Source organism: Pongo pygmaeus, chromosome 1 (genome assembly GCF_028885625.2).
Source record: "Pongo pygmaeus isolate AG05252 chromosome 1, NHGRI_mPonPyg2-v2.0_pri, whole genome shotgun sequence".
NCBI classification, from domain to species: domain Eukaryota; kingdom Metazoa; phylum Chordata; class Mammalia; order Primates; family Hominidae; genus Pongo; species Pongo pygmaeus.
In genome coordinates, this window is record NC_072373.2 from 175,364,800 (window position 1) to 175,382,766 (window position 17,967).

The following is a 17,967-nucleotide window of genomic DNA, read 5'->3' on the forward strand; positions in this document are numbered from 1 at the left end:
ATTATCCCTTTCCAGGAAACAGAGGCTCCAAGAGGATAAGCCTCAGAGGGATGAGAAGGGCACACTTCCCCACCCAACTTCCCCCTGCCACTCTCTGAGGCCTGGCTCAGATGCCCCTCCACCGTGGCCGCAAGTGTTGGACCCACACAAACTTGAATGGAGTCTTGGCTGCCCACTCACCAGCTGTGTGGCCCCACCCTCTGTGAAACAGGGACAGCTGCTCCCAGGATTGTCTGAAGAATTAAAAGACTCCATGCCTAGGACCCCCCCCATACCATAACTCCCCACCTTTGAGGGTGTGGTTCCCTCTGGCCTCAGTGGCACTCTACTCCCCCATTTTGGTGCAGATCATGGTCTACCTCATGCTACTGTCACCAGTGACAGCTCTTTTTTTTTTTTTTTTTTTTTTGAGACGGAGTCTCGCTCTGTCACCCAGGCTGGAGCGCACTGGCGCGATCTCGGCTCACTACAAGCTCCGCCTGCCAGGTTCACACCATTCTCCTGCCTCAGCCTCCTGAGTAGCTGGGACTACAGGCGCCTGCCACCACGCCCGGCTAATTTTTTGTAGTTTTAGTAGAGACGGGGCTTCACTGTGGTAGCAAGGATGGTCTCGATTTCCTGACCTCGTGATCCGCCCACCTCACCCTCCCAAAGTGCTAAGATTACAGGCGTGAGCCACCGCACCCAGCCACCGGTAACAGTTCTAACCGTTTGCCAACCTGTGAGCTCTGGCCCAGTGGCCTGGAGACTGGAGGCCTAACTCAGCCTCCAGTCTGAGTTAGGTGTGGGAGCCTTCTGGATTCTGGCGTCTAAGATGTCTCCAGGAGCTGTGGCCAAGGATGGAGCTGGAATCTCACAGCCGTGCTCCTCCTAGGAGACAGCTGGTGAGGCCCCTCACACCACAGAGGGAGGGAGTGGAGTGGCACTGAGTGTGGAGGTGAAGAACGACAGCCACATTTACAGCTGCTAGTTATTTACGTATTTATTTTTGAGATGGAGTCTCGCTCTATCACTCAGGCTGGATTGCAGTGGCACGATCTCAGCTCACTGCAACCTCCACCTCCTGGGTTCAAGCGATTCTCCTGCCTTGGCCTCCCAAGTAGCTGGGATTACAGGCACCCACCACCATGCCTGGCTAATTTTTGTATTTTTAGTAGAGACGGGGTTTCACCATGTTGGCCAGGCTGGTCTCGAACTCCTGACCTCAGGTGATCTGCCCACCTCGGCCTCCCAAAGTGCTGGGATTACAGGCATGAGCCACCATGCCCAGCCTACAGCTGCTAGTTATTAAGCACCTGCTGTGTGCTTATCTCTGTGCTCAGACTCGACACACAATCCCCTGCTTACAGAGGAGGAAATGGCAGTGGCAAGGAAGGCAATAGTGACTGTTGAGCCCCTGCCCCGTGCCAGGTCATGCAATAAGGGCTTCCCATACACTGACTGGGACCCCAGAGCAGGGACTTCTCCGGGAAGTCCTCCAGAGGCCAGAGCACCAGGCCTGGGGAAGGCCTTTCTGGGAAAGAACAGCCTCCCCTCCACACACTGACCTTCAGGAACTGACCTGACTGAACCGAGGTCAGTCAATAAGGGGGTGGGACAGGCACAAGGGGTCACCTGATGGGGCAGAAGGTTATTGATTCTTGCCTTTAAAACTGAACATCAAAACCTGTACTCTGTAGGAAAGTCTCAGGGCAGAACTCGTGGAGCACAGGGCAGACTCCTGGGCCTTCTCAGCCTTTGAAACAGGCTAGTGGGCTGCCTGTGCCAGCACCAGAGCCAGTGTTTGACCCTGGGGGCTGGGGCCTGTAATGGAAGTCAAGCTGCCGCCCAGAGCTGACAGTTTTCCCAGCAAGTTCCCCAGCTTGAGCTGTGTGACCCTGGGCAGTCACCTCCCCTCTCTGGACTGGTTTCGTCAACTGTTCAGCAGCTACGGCAAGGCCAGCCCCAGGGCATGCTGTACAGAGGCCTTGCTCAATGTCCGGCCACAGGAGGAAGTCAGTAAGGGACAGCACCCTCCCTCTTCTCTGTCCACAGGCCCCTGGAGTCCTAGTTCTCAACTGGACTTCACAGGGGGGCCGCTGGGTGGATTAAATGTAGTCACAGTCTAGAAAAAGTCCTCTGCCAGTTCCTCCACCACATCTGCCTGGCCAGTGTGACCTGCAGAGCCCAGTCATGCAAGTGAGTGAGTCCCCTGGTCTCAGAAGTATGCAAGCAGAAGATAGAAAAAGCTTGCTTAGATCACCTCGAGTCCCTCCACATTGAAGATAACATCACAAAAGACATAAAGACGTCACCGGATTTGAAAAGGGGAGCAGTGTGGAACTGTGGAAAGGTCATTGACCCAGGGTCAAGGCTGAAGTCCCTGGGCTGCCTGCATGACCCTCTTGGGGCCTGGGTTTCTTCATCTGCACTCGTGGCCACTGGGGACCCTGCCAGCCTTGGCACTCTGGTTCTCTGGCTCTGCGGCAGAGGCTGCCACAGCATTCTTGGTTAGGAGACATTAGCTCTCCCTGGGCCCAGCCCAAGCCACCTCCCAGGCCAGGTCCAGATGGAGAGAGACCAGCTTCTGGGGCCATCACTCACCTATGAGGGTGCCGCTAACCGTGCCCTTCCCTTGGCAGTTGAGCACACGCAGGCTGCGCATGCTGGCACCCTTGGCCACGCCGGCATCCCGGCCGCTGACCACCCCTGCCAGGTGGGTGCCATGACTGTCACACTTGCTGGCCTGCTCGACGAACACAAGAACCACATGAAAAAGACCCCCCCTCCACCCTATAACAAATCAGCAGGTGGCTGGATGGATGAACGCCCTTCCCACAACTGATGACAGGGAGGGGACAATGACAGCTGGGGGGTGCAACCCAGGAGTACAGCTGCAACGCTCTTGGGTGGCAGTCCCCACCCACCTCCAGGATGGGGATACGGGCAGAGGCAGCCCTCCCATCAGAGGGCCGTGCTTACCTGTCTGTGGAAGCGGGTCCCGTCCTCCTCGGGCACATTCTCGAAGTCGGTGACCATGACTCTGCCCTCGATTTCCCGGTGGTCGCTCTGTATGCTGGTGTCTAGGAGATACACCTCCACCAGGCTGCCTCCATCTTTCCAAGGCGACATTTGTGGGAGAGGAGGGAATGAGCATAAAGTCAACCTTATAGTTAACACACAGAAACTGTGGAGCACATCCCAGGCACTGGTGAAAGCACCTTAAATATATTCATTCATTTAACCTCCAAAAAATCCTCACACGCTACATCCTATTCTATAATGTATTTCATAGACAAGGAAAGTGGAGGCCTAGAGAGGGCAGGTAACTGTCCAAGGCCATCAGCTGGCAATGCTACTGCCAAGAAGGACCCAAGTCATCCTGCTCCTTCATATGAATATCAATATCCAACAATAATATGAATGTTCAAAAAATAATATCAAAGTGTAAAATAAAGCCCCTATTATAGCCTTTCACAGCTCACCGAGTCTGCAAGAAAGACAAGATTTAAAGACTCAAAGGAGAATAACGATGTCTGGCCACCTGCACTGGCCGGCTCATTTTAGAGACAGGAAGCTGCAGCTTGGACAGGATGTGTGTCTGGGCCGCCTGGCTCCAGGTCCAAGTGTTCTCCACTCCACAAGGTACCAGAAGGGCTCACGGGGGCTGCTTCTGCCTCACACGAGTCACAGCCTCAGAGAAAACAGTCACCGAGAGCCTACCCTATACTTTGTCATCCTTAACTGGATGAGTTTGGATTCTCCAAGAAGCAGGCACTGGGGTAAAAGCTGCAAGAGACTCACTGGGGGAGTCGCCCGTGCAGGACAAAGGTTGGGGTGTAGGAGAAAGTAGCGAGAGCTCACAGATGCAAGGCAGGTCCAGCCCGCTGGATGGAGAAGGGAGAGAGGAAGAAGGGAAGCAAGGAAGGAGGCACCTCCGCTCCAGCGCAGGTCTCAGAAACTCTCAGCCAGGCCAAAGGAAGACTTCAGGCAGGTTGCTGCTAGCAGAGTCCTGTGCCAGCAGAAATGGCCTGGCCCTAGAACCCCTGCAGCCAGGAGAAGCAGGGCCTCAGTGGAATCAGAGGGCAGCCCTCTGGGCTGTCAGTCAAACTGCTCCTGCCCCAGGGTCTCCTGAGTCTTCTGAAGTGCCATCTGAACAGCACCTCTGTGGCCCCTGCAGTGATCCTCCAAATATGCTGCAGAGTAGAGATTCTCATGTCAGGACAGGTGAGCAAGTGTGGGAGGCTCAGGGCGTGTACCCACTTCTTATGGCTTCGGTAACAAATTCCCAGACTCAGCAGCAAAGGCTCCGGGGAGAACCCTGCTTCACGTCTTCTGGCTTCTGGTGGCTGCTGGTGCTCCCTGGCTTGTGGCCACATTTCTCCAATCTCCGCCTCTGTCTCCACGTGGCCCCTCCTGTGTGTGTCAAATCTACCTCTGCCTTTCTGTCATAAAGACACATCACGGGACTTACAGCCCACCGCATAATCCAGATGATGCCATCTTGAGATGTTTAATTACATCTACAAAGACCTTTTCTCCAAATAAGGTCTGGCTCACAGGCTCTGTCTGGGTGTGTGTATCTGTGGGGGCCACTATTTAGCCCCCTACAGAGCAATTCAGTGGCTGCTCTGAGATCCCACATTAATTTCAGGCAAGGTCGGCCCCCAATCCCGCATCTTCCCACCCACCCACTATGCTAGCAGGGCTGGGCACAGTCCGAACTATGAGTCCCCAGCCTGCACACCCACTGTCCACCCTGCCCTATGGCCTCCATTCTCAGCAGGAAGCTCCACTGATCAGTCCCGTGGGCACTTCGGTTTCTTCTGTAGCATGCTGGGCAGGTCCTCAGCAGTCTGCCTCTCCTCCCAGGCTGCGGGATGAGGCGGAGTCCTTGCTCTCTGAGTGTGTTAGGAGCTATCACTCATCAGTAGGCATCTACCATGTGCCCGGTGCTACACTGGGAAGAGTGGCTGAGAGCGCTGTGAGCTCTGACCTGAAGACATCTGGAGACCAAAGGGTGCTGGCCATCCTAGAGGAACTACTAGATATTGAGTTGGGCTATGGAATGTCGAAGGGGCAGACACAAGACAAGGCCAGCAAGGTGGGCAGAGGCCAGATGGTGACAGGCCCATAAGCCATGCTCAGTCTACTCCTAGCAGAGGCCCTGGGCTGGCTGCAGGGGATACAGGTGCTGAGGAAGCAGCCCAAGGTTCTCCCTCAGAGCTTCCAGGCTGACGGGACAACTGGATACATTGGCAGACAGCCCAGGGGATACAGGCTCATCTAGAAGACAGCACAGAGGCTGCTTCCCTCCCTGGACATAAGCCACACAACGCACATCAAGCAGAAGGCCTGCTGGGCAGGCTTCCAGTCCATGTTCCTTGTCGTGTGTGAGGAGGGAACTGAGGCTGCAGCTGAGTTAGCCCAGGTGAGAGTCCTATCTGGTCCCACCCGTGCTTGGGACCACCATCTATCTGCTCCAGGAGCTGTACCTGGGGTCCACTGCAAGATGATGTGACCACTGTGGGGTCACATCCCTGGGCCTGGGGTGTGGCCCCAGCGGCAGGTGGAAGCTCAGGGAGGCAGCCCCACACCTTCTAAGTGCAGGCGGTTCCTGCCTGCTCACACCAGCCCACTGTCCTGCTGGGACAGGGTCAGGAGGCTGCAAGCATGGCCAGCAGAGGGCAGGTGGGCCTGGCAAAGGGGCAGCTCTTGGTAAGACACTGCCAGGAGAGAGTCTGTAAGCCTGGAATGCCCACCAGGGCCAACAGCCCCACCACGGCCTCCACAGCTGGAGCGAAACACAAGCCAAAGCCCCCGCGGGAACATCCTTGGGCTTCCTTCCAGTGAGAGGCTGGAAAGGGGCCCAGCTCAGATGAGACACAGGGCCCTTCCTAGGCCTCCCTCTATCTTCCAAACCCCCGGGTGAGGCAGTGGCTGCTAGTTCCCTGTGACAGTGTGGTAAGGTGGCCTCAAGAAGAGCCACCAGTCTCAGGGGCAAAGAGGCCTTGGAGTGGCCTCTTCCAGCCTCTGGGAAGCTCTGTGGCCTCTGGCAGGTGAGAGCCCAGTCCTGCTTGCATACCTCCAGAGCAAGGAGCTCATTCCCTCTCACCAGGCAGCCCTGCCATGCGCCTGAGAAGCTCAGACTGTGGCCAAGTTCTTCCTTTCACATCTGCCCTGGAGGCCACCCAGGCCCTGCTGGTCTCACCAGCCTCGGTCCCTTCTGCACAGGCCACACTCCCTCCTGCCTCACAGCTTCAGTCCATGTTCATTCCTCTGCTTGGACACCATCCCCTTTGCCTGGTTAATAATGCCCCTGTGGGTTTTGGCCAGAACAGCGCTTCCTCCAGGAAGCCTTTCCTGATCCTTCTGCCGGACACACAGGCTCGCAGCTGCCTGCACTCCTTCAGAGCTCTCAGCCTATCCAGAACTAATCTGTGTCGAGTAGCATTTGTTTAAGGAATGGATTAATCTTCTGGATACACTGTTGGGGGAAGAGACCACGTCCATTTCATTCACATTTGTATCCCCAGCACCTAATATGGTGCCTGGCGCACAGTGGGTGCTCAAAACGTTATTGTTGAATGGTAAGAAAAGAAAAATGCAGGGCTAAAATCACAGCACCTCACTCAATACCTGACAGAGAAATGCATGCTACAGCAATAACTCATTTAACCCTCCAAACAGCCCCCCAGAGTGAGGGTTATCATTACCTCCCTTTTGCAGAGGAACCGAGGATCAGAGAGGGGTGAGTGATGTATGCAAGGTTACACAGTTAAGAGCGCAGGGTCTGGGTTTGAGGGCAGCAGCCAGCTCCAGGGCCCATGCTTGTGGCCTCCCCATGAATGAAGAGGCTGCTGCTGGACCCAGCCAGCCTGCCCCACGCCAGCCCAACAGCTCCAGGAGGACTTCCTCCAGCCAAGCCCTTGATGTGACTCCAGAAGGGGTTCCACACCCCTGCCTGCCATTCCTGCCACTTCCCACAGACACTCGGGGGAAGTGGGGAGGGGGGCAATCCATGGGCATCCTATGCGGAGGAAAGGGCCCCACGTCTGCTTCTAGCCCAAGGGAGAGGAGGGAAAGGTGGCTGCCAAAGAGATACACTCACATCCTAACCCCCACAACCTGTGGCTGTGACCTTATGTGGAAAAAGGGTCCTTGCAGATGTGGTTAAGGTTCCCCCACATGAGATCATCCTGGAGGATCCAGTGGGCCCTAAATCCAACGTCAAGTGTCCTTATGAGACAATGAAGAGGAGAGAGACACAGAGAAGGCTGTGTGAAGACAGAGGCTGGGATTGGTGTGCTGCTGCTATTGGGACACGGAAGAGAAAAGAGAAGCTTCTCCCTGGAGCCCCCCGGGAGAATGTGGTCCTGCCGACACTGATTCAGGCTTCTGGCCTCCAGGACTGCAGAGAATCAACTTGTTCCAACCGAGGGGGTGGTATTTTGTCACAGCAGTGCTGGGAAGCTAACTTAGGGGGCAAGATCTTCTCAGTCTTCTGCCTGGACTGGGGTCTCTGTGATCCTCTGCCACTGTCCCTCTCAGTCTCTGATATTAGCCTGCTCCGGGAGGTCCCTGAGGCACTGATGTGGAGTACAGGGGGCTCCAGGGCTCCACTGAAGAGGTCTCGCCTGGTTGGAAGGGAACAGGCTCTTCCTACAGAGGAGCTGTCCTCTCCCTGGCCACAGGCTGCCCAGGCCAGGTCAGCACACATGACCGACCAGGTCCCTCACTTCTGCTGCTGCCACCCTTGCCAGAGGATGTCCCCTACACAAACCCTATCTCCACAGCCAGCCCACCAGCTCTGATCTGTTGCAATGGCAGCAACTCAGACATATGCAAGGTCACACAGTTTGGGCATATGTAAAGTCACACAGTAGCCCCCCAACTTTTCACTTCCAAAAGCATCTGCACATCCTTCAACTCATTGGAGTCTCACAGCAACCTGTGAGAAGGACAGGGACAGGGTTGTGTGCCCATTTTACAGACAAGAATGACAAGGCTCATAGAAGAAAGTGGCTTCCCAAGATCCCACGAGAACCGGTAATGGGTGAAAGCTGAGTTCACCCCAAGCTCTGCGTCCTGGCACCATGTTGCATGGACCCACCACATTTCATCATCTGCACTGAGCTCCAGACCTCACACCATCGGCACCTCAAACTTAACACAGTCCAACTAGAACCCTTCATTCTCTCCTCAGAGAGCCTTCCCCGACATCTAGAGTCTTCCCCACTGAAGGAAGACATCTAGAGTCTTGCCCGACTGAATTGCCACCTGCAAGGCCCTGCTAGAATGCAGACCGTTTTCCATGGCCGCTCCTCATAACTCCCTCCCATAGCCAGGCCACACCAGGCAGAGGGAACAGTGGAAAGAAAGGCCTAGAGGGAAGACACAAAGTGGCCCAGGCAGGGAGAAAGGCCTAGAGGGAAGACACAAAGTGGCCCAGGCAGGAAGCCAAACGGAGCTGGAGGCAGGTGGAGCAGCAAAACAGGAAGGTAGGCAGGGGCATCCCAGACAGGGTTGTGTCTATCCCATTAAGGGGTCTGGTCCAGTCTGCAGGGCACTGGGAGTTATAGAGGCCTGGGGGCCCTAGGTAGAGTCACCATCAGATGAACCCTCCTTCCAAGGTAAGTGCAGCCTGCTGGGCCATTCCAAATGGAGAGAAAAGGAAAACAAGAGAAAAGGAGGAAAAGAGGATCATTTAAGGCGAGACTTTTGCATTTGTGGGGCAACGGGAAGGCAGGAAGTGGGGGCTGCAGGGGATGGGGATGGGACAGAAAAAAAGGGGTCAGTGGAAGTGCTGAGTCCCAAAGCCCCCTGAGAAGTGGAAACCACCAGCATGGAGGCAAGGCCAGGGCAGAGCAAATGGATTCAGCTCAGATGGGGAGGGGCAGGGCACAGATGCGGGTCTTACCAGGGGGCTGGTATTCATCCGCCCGGTACCGTGGAGGGGTAATCTGCTCCAGGTTCCACGGGATGCTCTGGGCAAAGACAGAGGAGTCCTCCTCGATGTAGTCGACATGGGGCAACTTCAAGGCCTGCAGAAGCCAGAGAGGCCGGGGGACTGTGCTTAAGCCATTTGGACAGCAGCAAATACAGCCACAGCCTGGCCTCACCTGATCAAACCTGTCCCCACATCCCAGCCCAGCAGCCTCCCACCTTGTCCCTGCTAGTGCCCCAGAGGACAGACTAGGAGCCTGAGTTTTCTCACTCCTTGATCAGGCTGGGAGCCCAGCACTCCCGTATCCCTGCAACATGGCCTGGCACAGAGGATTCCTTTTAGGAAGGATTCTGAACTTGACATCTTGTCTGGGAGCCAGGCTGTGCCAAGGCTCTGGGCAGGATGGACACGGAGTGAAGCTCAGGCCCTGGACTCCATGCCTAAATCATGACATAACAGCACTGGCAATTCAGTTTGTCCCCTAGTCTATTCTCCAGCCTTCTCCAGCCTGCTCAGTGCAAACTGCAGCACCAGCTCCCTTGCAAAGCTTCCAGTTGGGCTCAGCCAATGGGAGGCACCAGCAGGAGTTAGAAGGACAAGAGTGCATCTGCAGCTGGGCGCGGTGGCTCACACCTGTAATCCCAGCACTTTGGGAGGCCGAGGTGGGGGATCACCTGAGGTCGAGAGTTCAAGACCAGCCTGGCCAACATGGTGAAACCCCATCTCTATTAAAGATACAAAAATTAGCCAGGCATGGTGGCACACACCTGTAGTCCCAGCTACTTGGGAGGCTGAGGCAGGAGAATCGCTTGAACCCGGGAGGCAGAGGTTGCAGTGAGCTGATATGGCACCACTGCACTCCAGTCTGGGCAACAGAGTCTCAAAAAAAAAAAAAAATGTGTGCATCTGCCCCACTCCCTCCCTACCTCCTGACTCCCTGCGCATGGCAGCGGTGAACCCTCGGGTGATTCCTCACAGGCAGCCTCTCCTCCATGCCACCAGCTCCACCTGGGCAGAGGGAAAACTCTTCCCTCTCCTTACCCTTCAGACCTAAGTGGTAACGGCCTCCTGCCACAACTAGTCCCTGGATGCCTTCGTATCCCCAGAGGCTTCTTGACCTGCCTCCACTTCAGCGAGTTTCCATACCTAGTATCTGCTGAACGCTTCACGACCTCATTTAGTCCTTAAATGAATGTTCCAATTATAATAACTGGTTTACAGATAGGGGAACGAGGCTCAGAGAGGTGAAGGGATTTGCTCAGGGTTAGACAACCAATAAGGGGCTGGGCAGGACTCAAACCCAGGCTGGTATGATGCCCAGTTTGAAGCCCAGCTCTCGATGGCAAATGCCCGCAGCCTTCTGCTTGCCTTCTGCTTGGCCTACTCTCCTCTGAGCAGCTGCCCTGGCCTGTGGGGCTCGTGCCTGTCATCTGGTGCTATACGGGTACCTTCTTCCTCTCTCCCCAGTGCTGAGCACATTGTCCCATAGTCAACTGTACTGGCAGTCACTGGTCAGTCTCTCCTCCTGAACTGTAAGCTTGAGGGAAAGGCCTGAGCTGTGTCATCTTCGCCTCTGCAGCACACAGTAAGCACTTGGTAAACGTGTGTTGAGCAGACTGATGGAAGGCATTGACTTGTCAGTCTCCTCTACTTAGACTACGGGTTCCCAAGGCAGGGACCCTGTCATGGTGCCACAGGCCTTGGTATGAGGTAGCTGTTCAGCCACGGTATGCTGAGCTGATTAACCCGTGGGGCAGCAGTGCAGTGCAGCTAGGAGACCCAGGTCCAGACCCTGACCCTACCCATTACACGCTGTGTGACCTTGGGCAAGACTGTGGGCCTCACTGTCTGCAGGAGGCGAGAAGCACCACCTGCCATGTGGAGAATCAATGTGAAAACGACACACGCTCTCATCAAGTTAGAGGCCAGGAAATGAGGTGGGCTAGAAGGTGGGGCAGAAGCACAAACAAGAACTTTTTTTTAAGATTTGAAGCACTAGGGCCAGGGTGAGGAGAATACCCAGTCCCCTTTCTGCCCCTCCACCAAAGATGTGACATCCAGGAGGCAGGAGGGCCACCCTGTCCTAAAGAAGGGACTTCACTCTGGATAGCAACAGCTTCAAAGGAATTTTGGACCCTAGAGTCATGCTTTTTTATAAAATGACTCAGGCTCCACTGAACATCCCAGGGCCTTGTCCCTACAGGTTTCCATAGGCAGCAGATGCATTGGCACAGGAATGGCTGGCAGGCAGACCAATGGGTTTGATCCAGGCTCTACCCCTAGCTGTCCGTGTGGTCCCCTCTGAGCTTCGGTCTCCTCATCTTTCAAATGAAGATGGACATACCACTGGGGCATGGCCAGGCTTAAAGGGAATTCTATACAGAAAGCCAGTAGTTACTGTGCTTGGTACCCAAGCTGTCCCCTTCTGATTTTCAGCAATGGGCCTACTAAGCACAGTCTCCAGTGTATATGCAGTGGCCCAGCCCTATCAGGAAGTGCCATTCCCAAAAAGGGTGGCTCACCAGCTCCAGCAGGTCGCCACTCATCTTCACCAGGAAGCCAGGAAGAAGGTCATGGAAGACATGCAGGATCTTGGTGAGGTATCCCCGGCGGGCAGCTTGGGCCTGCAGGCGGCGGGCAGTGCGCTCTGACTGCGAGCGGTGGGTCTCCTCCTTCAGCACCACCACGTAGGTGCCGGGCAGCCTCCACGGATCCTGGCCCCGTGCGAGGAGGAACGTGATGACATGGAAGAAACCCAGCAAACCCTAGGTGTACTTTATCTCACCCCTGCTTACAAATTAGAATTACAACAAAAGAGACACAACAGAGTATAGTGGATGATAAAGAAGTTACCAAATTCGGACCAAAAAGCAAATTAAAAAACTCATATAGGCCAACTATTATTATTCACATAGTTATATAACACTTTCAAATGTGCCATTCAGGCAAAAATGGGAACTATGGGCCACACTCGACAACAGTTTTTCCTCTGTACCTGCACCCAGCTCTCTACAGGCCTGGTCGCCCCTGGTGGCCCTGCCCAAAGGCCACCCCCTCCCCCATGCCCCAATCAGAATAAATTGAGGGAAAAAATCATGGGCTTTGGAGCCAGGAAACCGTGGACCTGAATTCCAGCTCCAATATTTACTGGTTGTGCAGCTATGAGCAAGTCACTCAACCTCTCTGAGCCTCAGATACCTCTGCTGGATTGTGGAGACCACAGTACCTATGACATAGGGCTGCTGGGAAGGTCAAGAGTGACAGTTATATAAATCTCCCATCCAGATGCTCTACAAATGCAGGCAGAAGGGATGACTAAGTGAGCAAAGGCAACACTTCTTAAAGAGAGAGAAGAGTCAAGGCCACTGTCTTAGTCCTTTTGTGTTGCTATATAAAGGAATACCTGAAGGTGAGTAATTTACAAGGAAAAGGGATTTATTCAGCTCATGGTTCTGCAAGCTCTCCAGGAAGCATGGCACCAGCATCTGCTTCTGGTGAGGGCCTTAAGCTGCTTCCACTGATGGCAGAAGGTGAAGGGGAGCCTACATGTGCAGAGATCAATCACGTGGCAAGAGAAGAAGCAAGAGAGAAGAGAGGGAGGTGCCAAGCTCTTTTTAATAATCAGCCTTCAAGGGAAATCATAGAGGGAGAACTTACTCATTATCACAAGGATAGCACCAAGCCTTTCATGGGGGTTCCTCTCCCGTTACCCAAACACCTCCCATTAGGCCCCACTTCCAACACTGGGGATCAAATTTCCACATGAGATTTGGAGGGGACAGACAAATTATAGCAGCCGCTATCTGCAGGTGATTTGTTTGGTTTTAGCTCTTGTCTGCTCCAACTGCTCTCAGGCAGACATACCTGCTCAAGAACCTTCACTGGCTCCCCACAGCCTCATGGATCAAGTCCAAACTCCATGCTCCTCCTTGGCCCCTACCTCAACCTACCTTTGCAGCCCCATCACCCATATCTCTGTATATATGCATCTTGGACTCCAGTCAGAGTAGAACAGGGTCCAACCCCTTTACCCAAAGCCTTAGGGCCAAATCAGTTTTGAACCTCAGAACTTGTTTGGATTTTAGAAAGGCAGTAATGGGCAATCAGAGTCTGCCTGGAGGAATCTGGAGCTGCATACTGTAATCTATGCAGCAAAATATATGAATATGCATATTCACACAACTAGATTAAAAATAATCTCATGTCAGTTCACGTCAGGTGCTACCATCAAATAAAATCACAAAAAAACTTTTGGTTTTCATAACATTTTACATTTCAGACGGTGGATAAAGAACTGTGGAGGCCAGGCGCGGTGGCTCACACCTGTAATTCCAGAACTTTGGGAGGCTGAGGCGGGCGGATCACCTCCTCGGATCCACTGAGGAGGTCAGGAGTTCGAGACTAGCCTGGCCAACATGGTGAAACCCCGTCTCTACTAAAAATACAAAAATTAGCCGGGCATGGTGGCAGGCACCTGTCATCCCAGCTTCTTGGGAGGCTGAAGCAGGAGAACCACTTGAACCTGGGAGGCAGATGTTGCAGTGAGCAGTGAGCTGAGACTGCACCATTGCACTCCAGCCTGGGCAACAAGAGCAAAACTCCATCTCAAAAAAAAAAGAAAAAAACTGTGGACATGTGCTTCTTATCCTGCACCTCTGGTTTTCCCAGCTCTGTATCTTTGTTCATGGTACCTCCTAATCCTAGAATAAAATTCTCCTGACACCATCATCGCTGAACTCCTACTAATGCTTCCAAGACCCATCTAAAAATGCCTTCCACTAAATAAAAATCGAATGAATTGGGAGAGTACTCTGTGCAGTGGAGTGTCATTTCTGGAAACCCGGTTCAGATGCACCTGGGGTGACCTCCTGTCTCTGGGCCTCAGTTTCTCATGACTAAAAGAAAAGGATTGGTCTAAAAATTCTTTTCTGCTTGCCAAAAAATATTTTCATTCTAAATTCGATTCCCACAAAATAACCATTGAATGAATGAATAAATGAACTTGAGGAGGCTCCTGTTCCAAACTTCCACCAGAGAAGAAACATCCTCAAGGGCTTGGTTCAGGTGGTCATACAGCTTCTGCTTACTCACCTCTCGGGATAGGGTACTCACTATTTCCAGAACAGTTGTTTTGGAAAGGGGTAACTTGAAATGCCCTTTCTTATCCTGGCCACAACCCCACAACATCCCTCTAGAAAGTCAAAGGCTCAGGGAACAAGGAAGAGGGCTATACTGAGCTGAGTAAGGACCTGCCATCCTGCCACCCAGCACACTCAGAAAGAAGGGTGGGCAGGCAGCTGTGGGTGGCAGAATTTTCCCCTCTGCCCCAGGAGCTGTGGTTTGGAGCAAAGACAATGTCACCAACAGGTCACACTGCAGACAGGGACAAAACTGCAGGTGATCCCCCCCCCACCCCCGGGCTTGCATCGTAAGTTCACTCATGGTCAACAGAACTTTCCCTTCATCTCCCCATCTGCTGCCACTGAGCCTTAGGGACGATTGTCAGCTCCCTTTTAAAGATTAGGCAATGGAGGCTCAAGGATAAGTGACTTGTCAGGCACCACAGCTAGTGAGAGGAAGCCAGGATTCAACCCCAGATCTGACTCCAAGCTGGGGGACACAGAACCTCAGCCCAGTCCTGGGCTGGTAATACTTAGAAAAAAATAGTGGTCCCGCCCCGGGAAGAAGCTTTCCACAGCCTGAGGGCCAGATGCTGGCAGAGTTGTTGAGCAAACTCGCCCTGCACACGGTCGGCAGACAGCCAGGTGGGCTGAGGCGCCGGGCTCAGCTCCGGGGTCCCAGTACCAGGCGCACCACCTCCGGCTCCAGAGCACCAAGGGCCCTTCCCTGCCTGAGTCCTAAGGACACCAATGGGCCTCGAGAATACCTCCGCCCCTTCTCCCCTGCCCCTTCAGCTGATTCTTTTCTTCAGCTGAAACTGATGGAATACTAGAGCATGAGTTCTGTGTCGTAAAGAAATTGCCTCGCGCTCCCAGCATCTGCAGTCCTTCCCACCCCGCCCTTGTCTTCTCTCCAGGCCCTCCACCCTACGCTGCCCATATTTCCCAAACCAAATCGGAACCCACTATAATGCAAGCCCGCTTTCTCTGTGCCTGGTGCAGTTCCCAGTGCGTTCCAGGCATTCACTCCTTCACCCACCTGTGCCGCGGCAAGGCGGAAACTGTGAAATCTGGGCAGATCCTGGTAGTGCTCTGCTCGCCCTCCCTCGGTCTCCGGGTCTCCCAACCCCGCGAACCTTCCCACTGAATAGCGCAGCCGCACGCCCCAGCAAGTCCCCAAAGAACCGGCCGTCCTCGCTCTCCACCGCGCTCCCCGCTACCCGTCCTCCCCCGCCGCCTTGCCTGCAGTCCCCAAGATCGTGCCAAGCGAAGAGCCCTCGGCGACCTGCACTCCACTTCCTCTCCTACATGGGGGGAAACTGAGGCCCGAGAGGAAACAGCACCGCACCGTCCCGGCTGCGGGTTCGCCCCGGCCTCCCACCCCTACGCCCGCACCTTGGCGCAGCGGTGGAAGGTGGCTGTGGCTCCGTGCTCGGGTGCTTCGGCCAGGCCGTCCTCCTCGGAACGCAAGCCTAGCACCAGCTCCTCGTAGTCGCCGTCCTCGTCCTCCTGCGCACGGGCGCCCGCGGGACCCAAGAGCAGCAGCAGCAGTAGTGGCAGCGGCCACCAGGACCGCCTGGAGCTGACGGTGCCCATGAGGGCCAGGGGAGAGGTTGCTGTCCTGGCGAGGAGACCTAGAGGCCGTGCACGGTCCACGCCGGCGGCGCCTTGAGCTTTGCGGTGGGGAGGACTGTGCAGGAGCTGAAGTTCAGGAGCAGGGCGCCTGAAGGGGCGCGCGGAATCCTGGCCGGGAGCTGGGAGCCGCTGCTGCAACGACGCGTCCCGGCCCGCCCGAGCCAGTCTCACTACCTGGCTCACTCCTCCAGGCTCGGACCCTGAACTGAACGGCGGCGCACGCCTGCAACCATGAGCGCCTCGACGTCGCTGCGGAAACCTTCTAGGGTGTGGGTGCTTGACGCCTGGGGCGCGCAGATCACGCCACCAGAGCCCCATCGGACGATCCTATCTGATTAAACATTAACGGAACCCCCGGACTGGAGGATCAGGTTTCGGCCTCGCCCTCCCCAAACAGCGTCGGATTACGCGCCGAGGGAAGAAAAAACTCCCAAATCCTAACTGGGCTGGAAGGCGGGCCGGCGCTCTAGGGGCACCTCCTCTCCCGCCTCTCACCCTGTGTGGGATGCCAGACTCCGAGTTCTGCCGGCCCCACCTTTTCAGTGTTTCCTGGGTCCACTTTGTCACCTGCTGACCAGTGAGACTTCTGAATCAATCCTACTGTGGACTCCTGATTGCCCACCGAATTCTTTCCACCTGCCTTAACCTGGCAGCCTTCTAAACTTAGCCTGGACCCCCTCCGGCCTCTGCCCTTTATGCACCCTGCACACTGACCTTACCAACTAGCTGTTCCTTGAAGACATTGCTTGCTTTTGATGTCCAGCCTACATGCATTTCAAGGGATTTATACTACAAAGATTCAGGTTTTAAGTTTGCAAAGATGTCATATAGGTACATTCAGAACTCTATGGTAGGCACAAGCTCAGCGTTCCAGAAGATTCAATTTGCAAAGATTCCTTTTACACACCATGTTCAAGAACTCAACTGGACAAGCATCCAGTAAACACCTATTGTGTACCAGGCAGGAGGATGAAAAAGGGAAAGAGAGCTCCTGGCCTCAGACTGTACATGTGGCATGACATGAGGCTTGCTCTTTCTGGAAGGGCTGTTAATACTGGGAAGAAACAAAGGCGGCTTTATGATCCTCCCTTGCAGATGCACAGCAGATTCTGAGTGAAATGGCCTGCTCTGAATCTAGGTGCTGGAGTCCAAAGTTGGTGCCCTTTCTACTTTGTTTGCAAAGACCTCACTCCAGAGAGCCAGTGCACAAAGACAGTGCAACCAGTGGGTTGACAGTGACTCCATGAGGTAAGGTCAGAGCTATCCCCATCGAGGGCGCCATCGCAGCACAGAGTAGGAGCTCATGGTTTGCTGACAGAGGTGGCAGAGGTGGTTCTCCTTCCTGTTGCCTGTAATTGGAATTGTATTTGCAATGTGCTTTTGGCAGCTTCCTCATCAAAGGCCTCCCCTGGAGCAAGAATAGATGGGAGCTAACTTTCCCTGCTGCTCCCCTTTGGGACCTTGGCCTCTCACCTACCAGGGGTTGTTACTGTGCACCCAGAGAATGATGAAGCCTGTGCACAGAGGGACACGGATGTCCCCAGGCTCAGGAAGGGGGCTCCTGTCCAGCGTGCAGTGGGTGTGTTCTGAGGGAGGTGGGGGAGGAAGGAAGCACCCTGGGCTCTGCGACAGATGGAACCAGAGGGGCAGTCACTTCTCATCCCACATCCTCCACTGCACTCTTATGAGGGGCAGCCCCAGCTGGGCCTCCTGCCACTTGGCAGGGCTTTCATCCCTCACCAATTACCCCTCCCATAAGTTGCCCAAAGGAATTGTGTCACCTCCTCCCTCTTCTCAAATGGGTTCCCCCACACCCTGGTCAGCAAATAAGCAGCCGGCTCTCCTGAGAGGTACCAGCAATCAGGGTAAGTCAAAAGCCTCTTCTGGGGCCTCCCCTCCACCACAAGTGCTTTCTGGGTCAACACCCATCCTTTTCCCCTCCTGCCTTCCTCCTTCAGGGCAGAGGGGACCATCCTCTTGTACTCAGCTGACACTCCCCTGCCCCAATCTGGCCTCCGCAGGGATCACCTACCTCCACTATCTCCTCTCCTCCTCTTATCCCTAAATCCCTCTTCCTGTGTTATTCTTTCCCTTCATCCCAAAAGCATCCTCAAGGCTTCCTCCCTCTAAAAATGCCACTTTTACTGTCCCTCAAAATGCTCTTCTAGCCATTGTCTTCCCCTCATAGACTGAATGAGTAGATAGAACTCACTTTTATGCTCCCTGGCTACCTTCTCCAACCTCAGAAACTTGGAGTCTGCAGCCACCATTGCTGTGAGTGTACAT

General features: G+C 54.6%; 1 protein-coding gene across 1 annotated transcript in view; it reads right to left on the reverse strand.

Moving 5' to 3' along the window:
• The window catches only part of PCSK9 (proprotein convertase subtilisin/kexin type 9), a 26,911-nt gene extending 10,894 nt beyond the window's left edge, over nt 1-16,017 (reverse strand). Inside the window, exons 1-5 of the mRNA XM_054485988.2 lie at nt 15,442-16,017; nt 11,449-11,640; nt 8,900-9,023; nt 2,962-3,095; nt 2,584-2,725 (exon numbers count right to left, since the gene is read on the reverse strand). Of these exons, the coding sequence (XP_054341963.1) occupies nt 2,584-2,725; nt 2,962-3,095; nt 8,900-9,023; nt 11,449-11,640; nt 15,442-15,999 (1,150 nt within the window). The 5' untranslated portion in view covers nt 16,000-16,017. The remainder of the gene's footprint in view (nt 1-2,583; nt 2,726-2,961; nt 3,096-8,899; nt 9,024-11,448; nt 11,641-15,441) is intronic.
• Between the last annotated feature and the right edge of the window lie 1,950 nt (nt 16,018-17,967).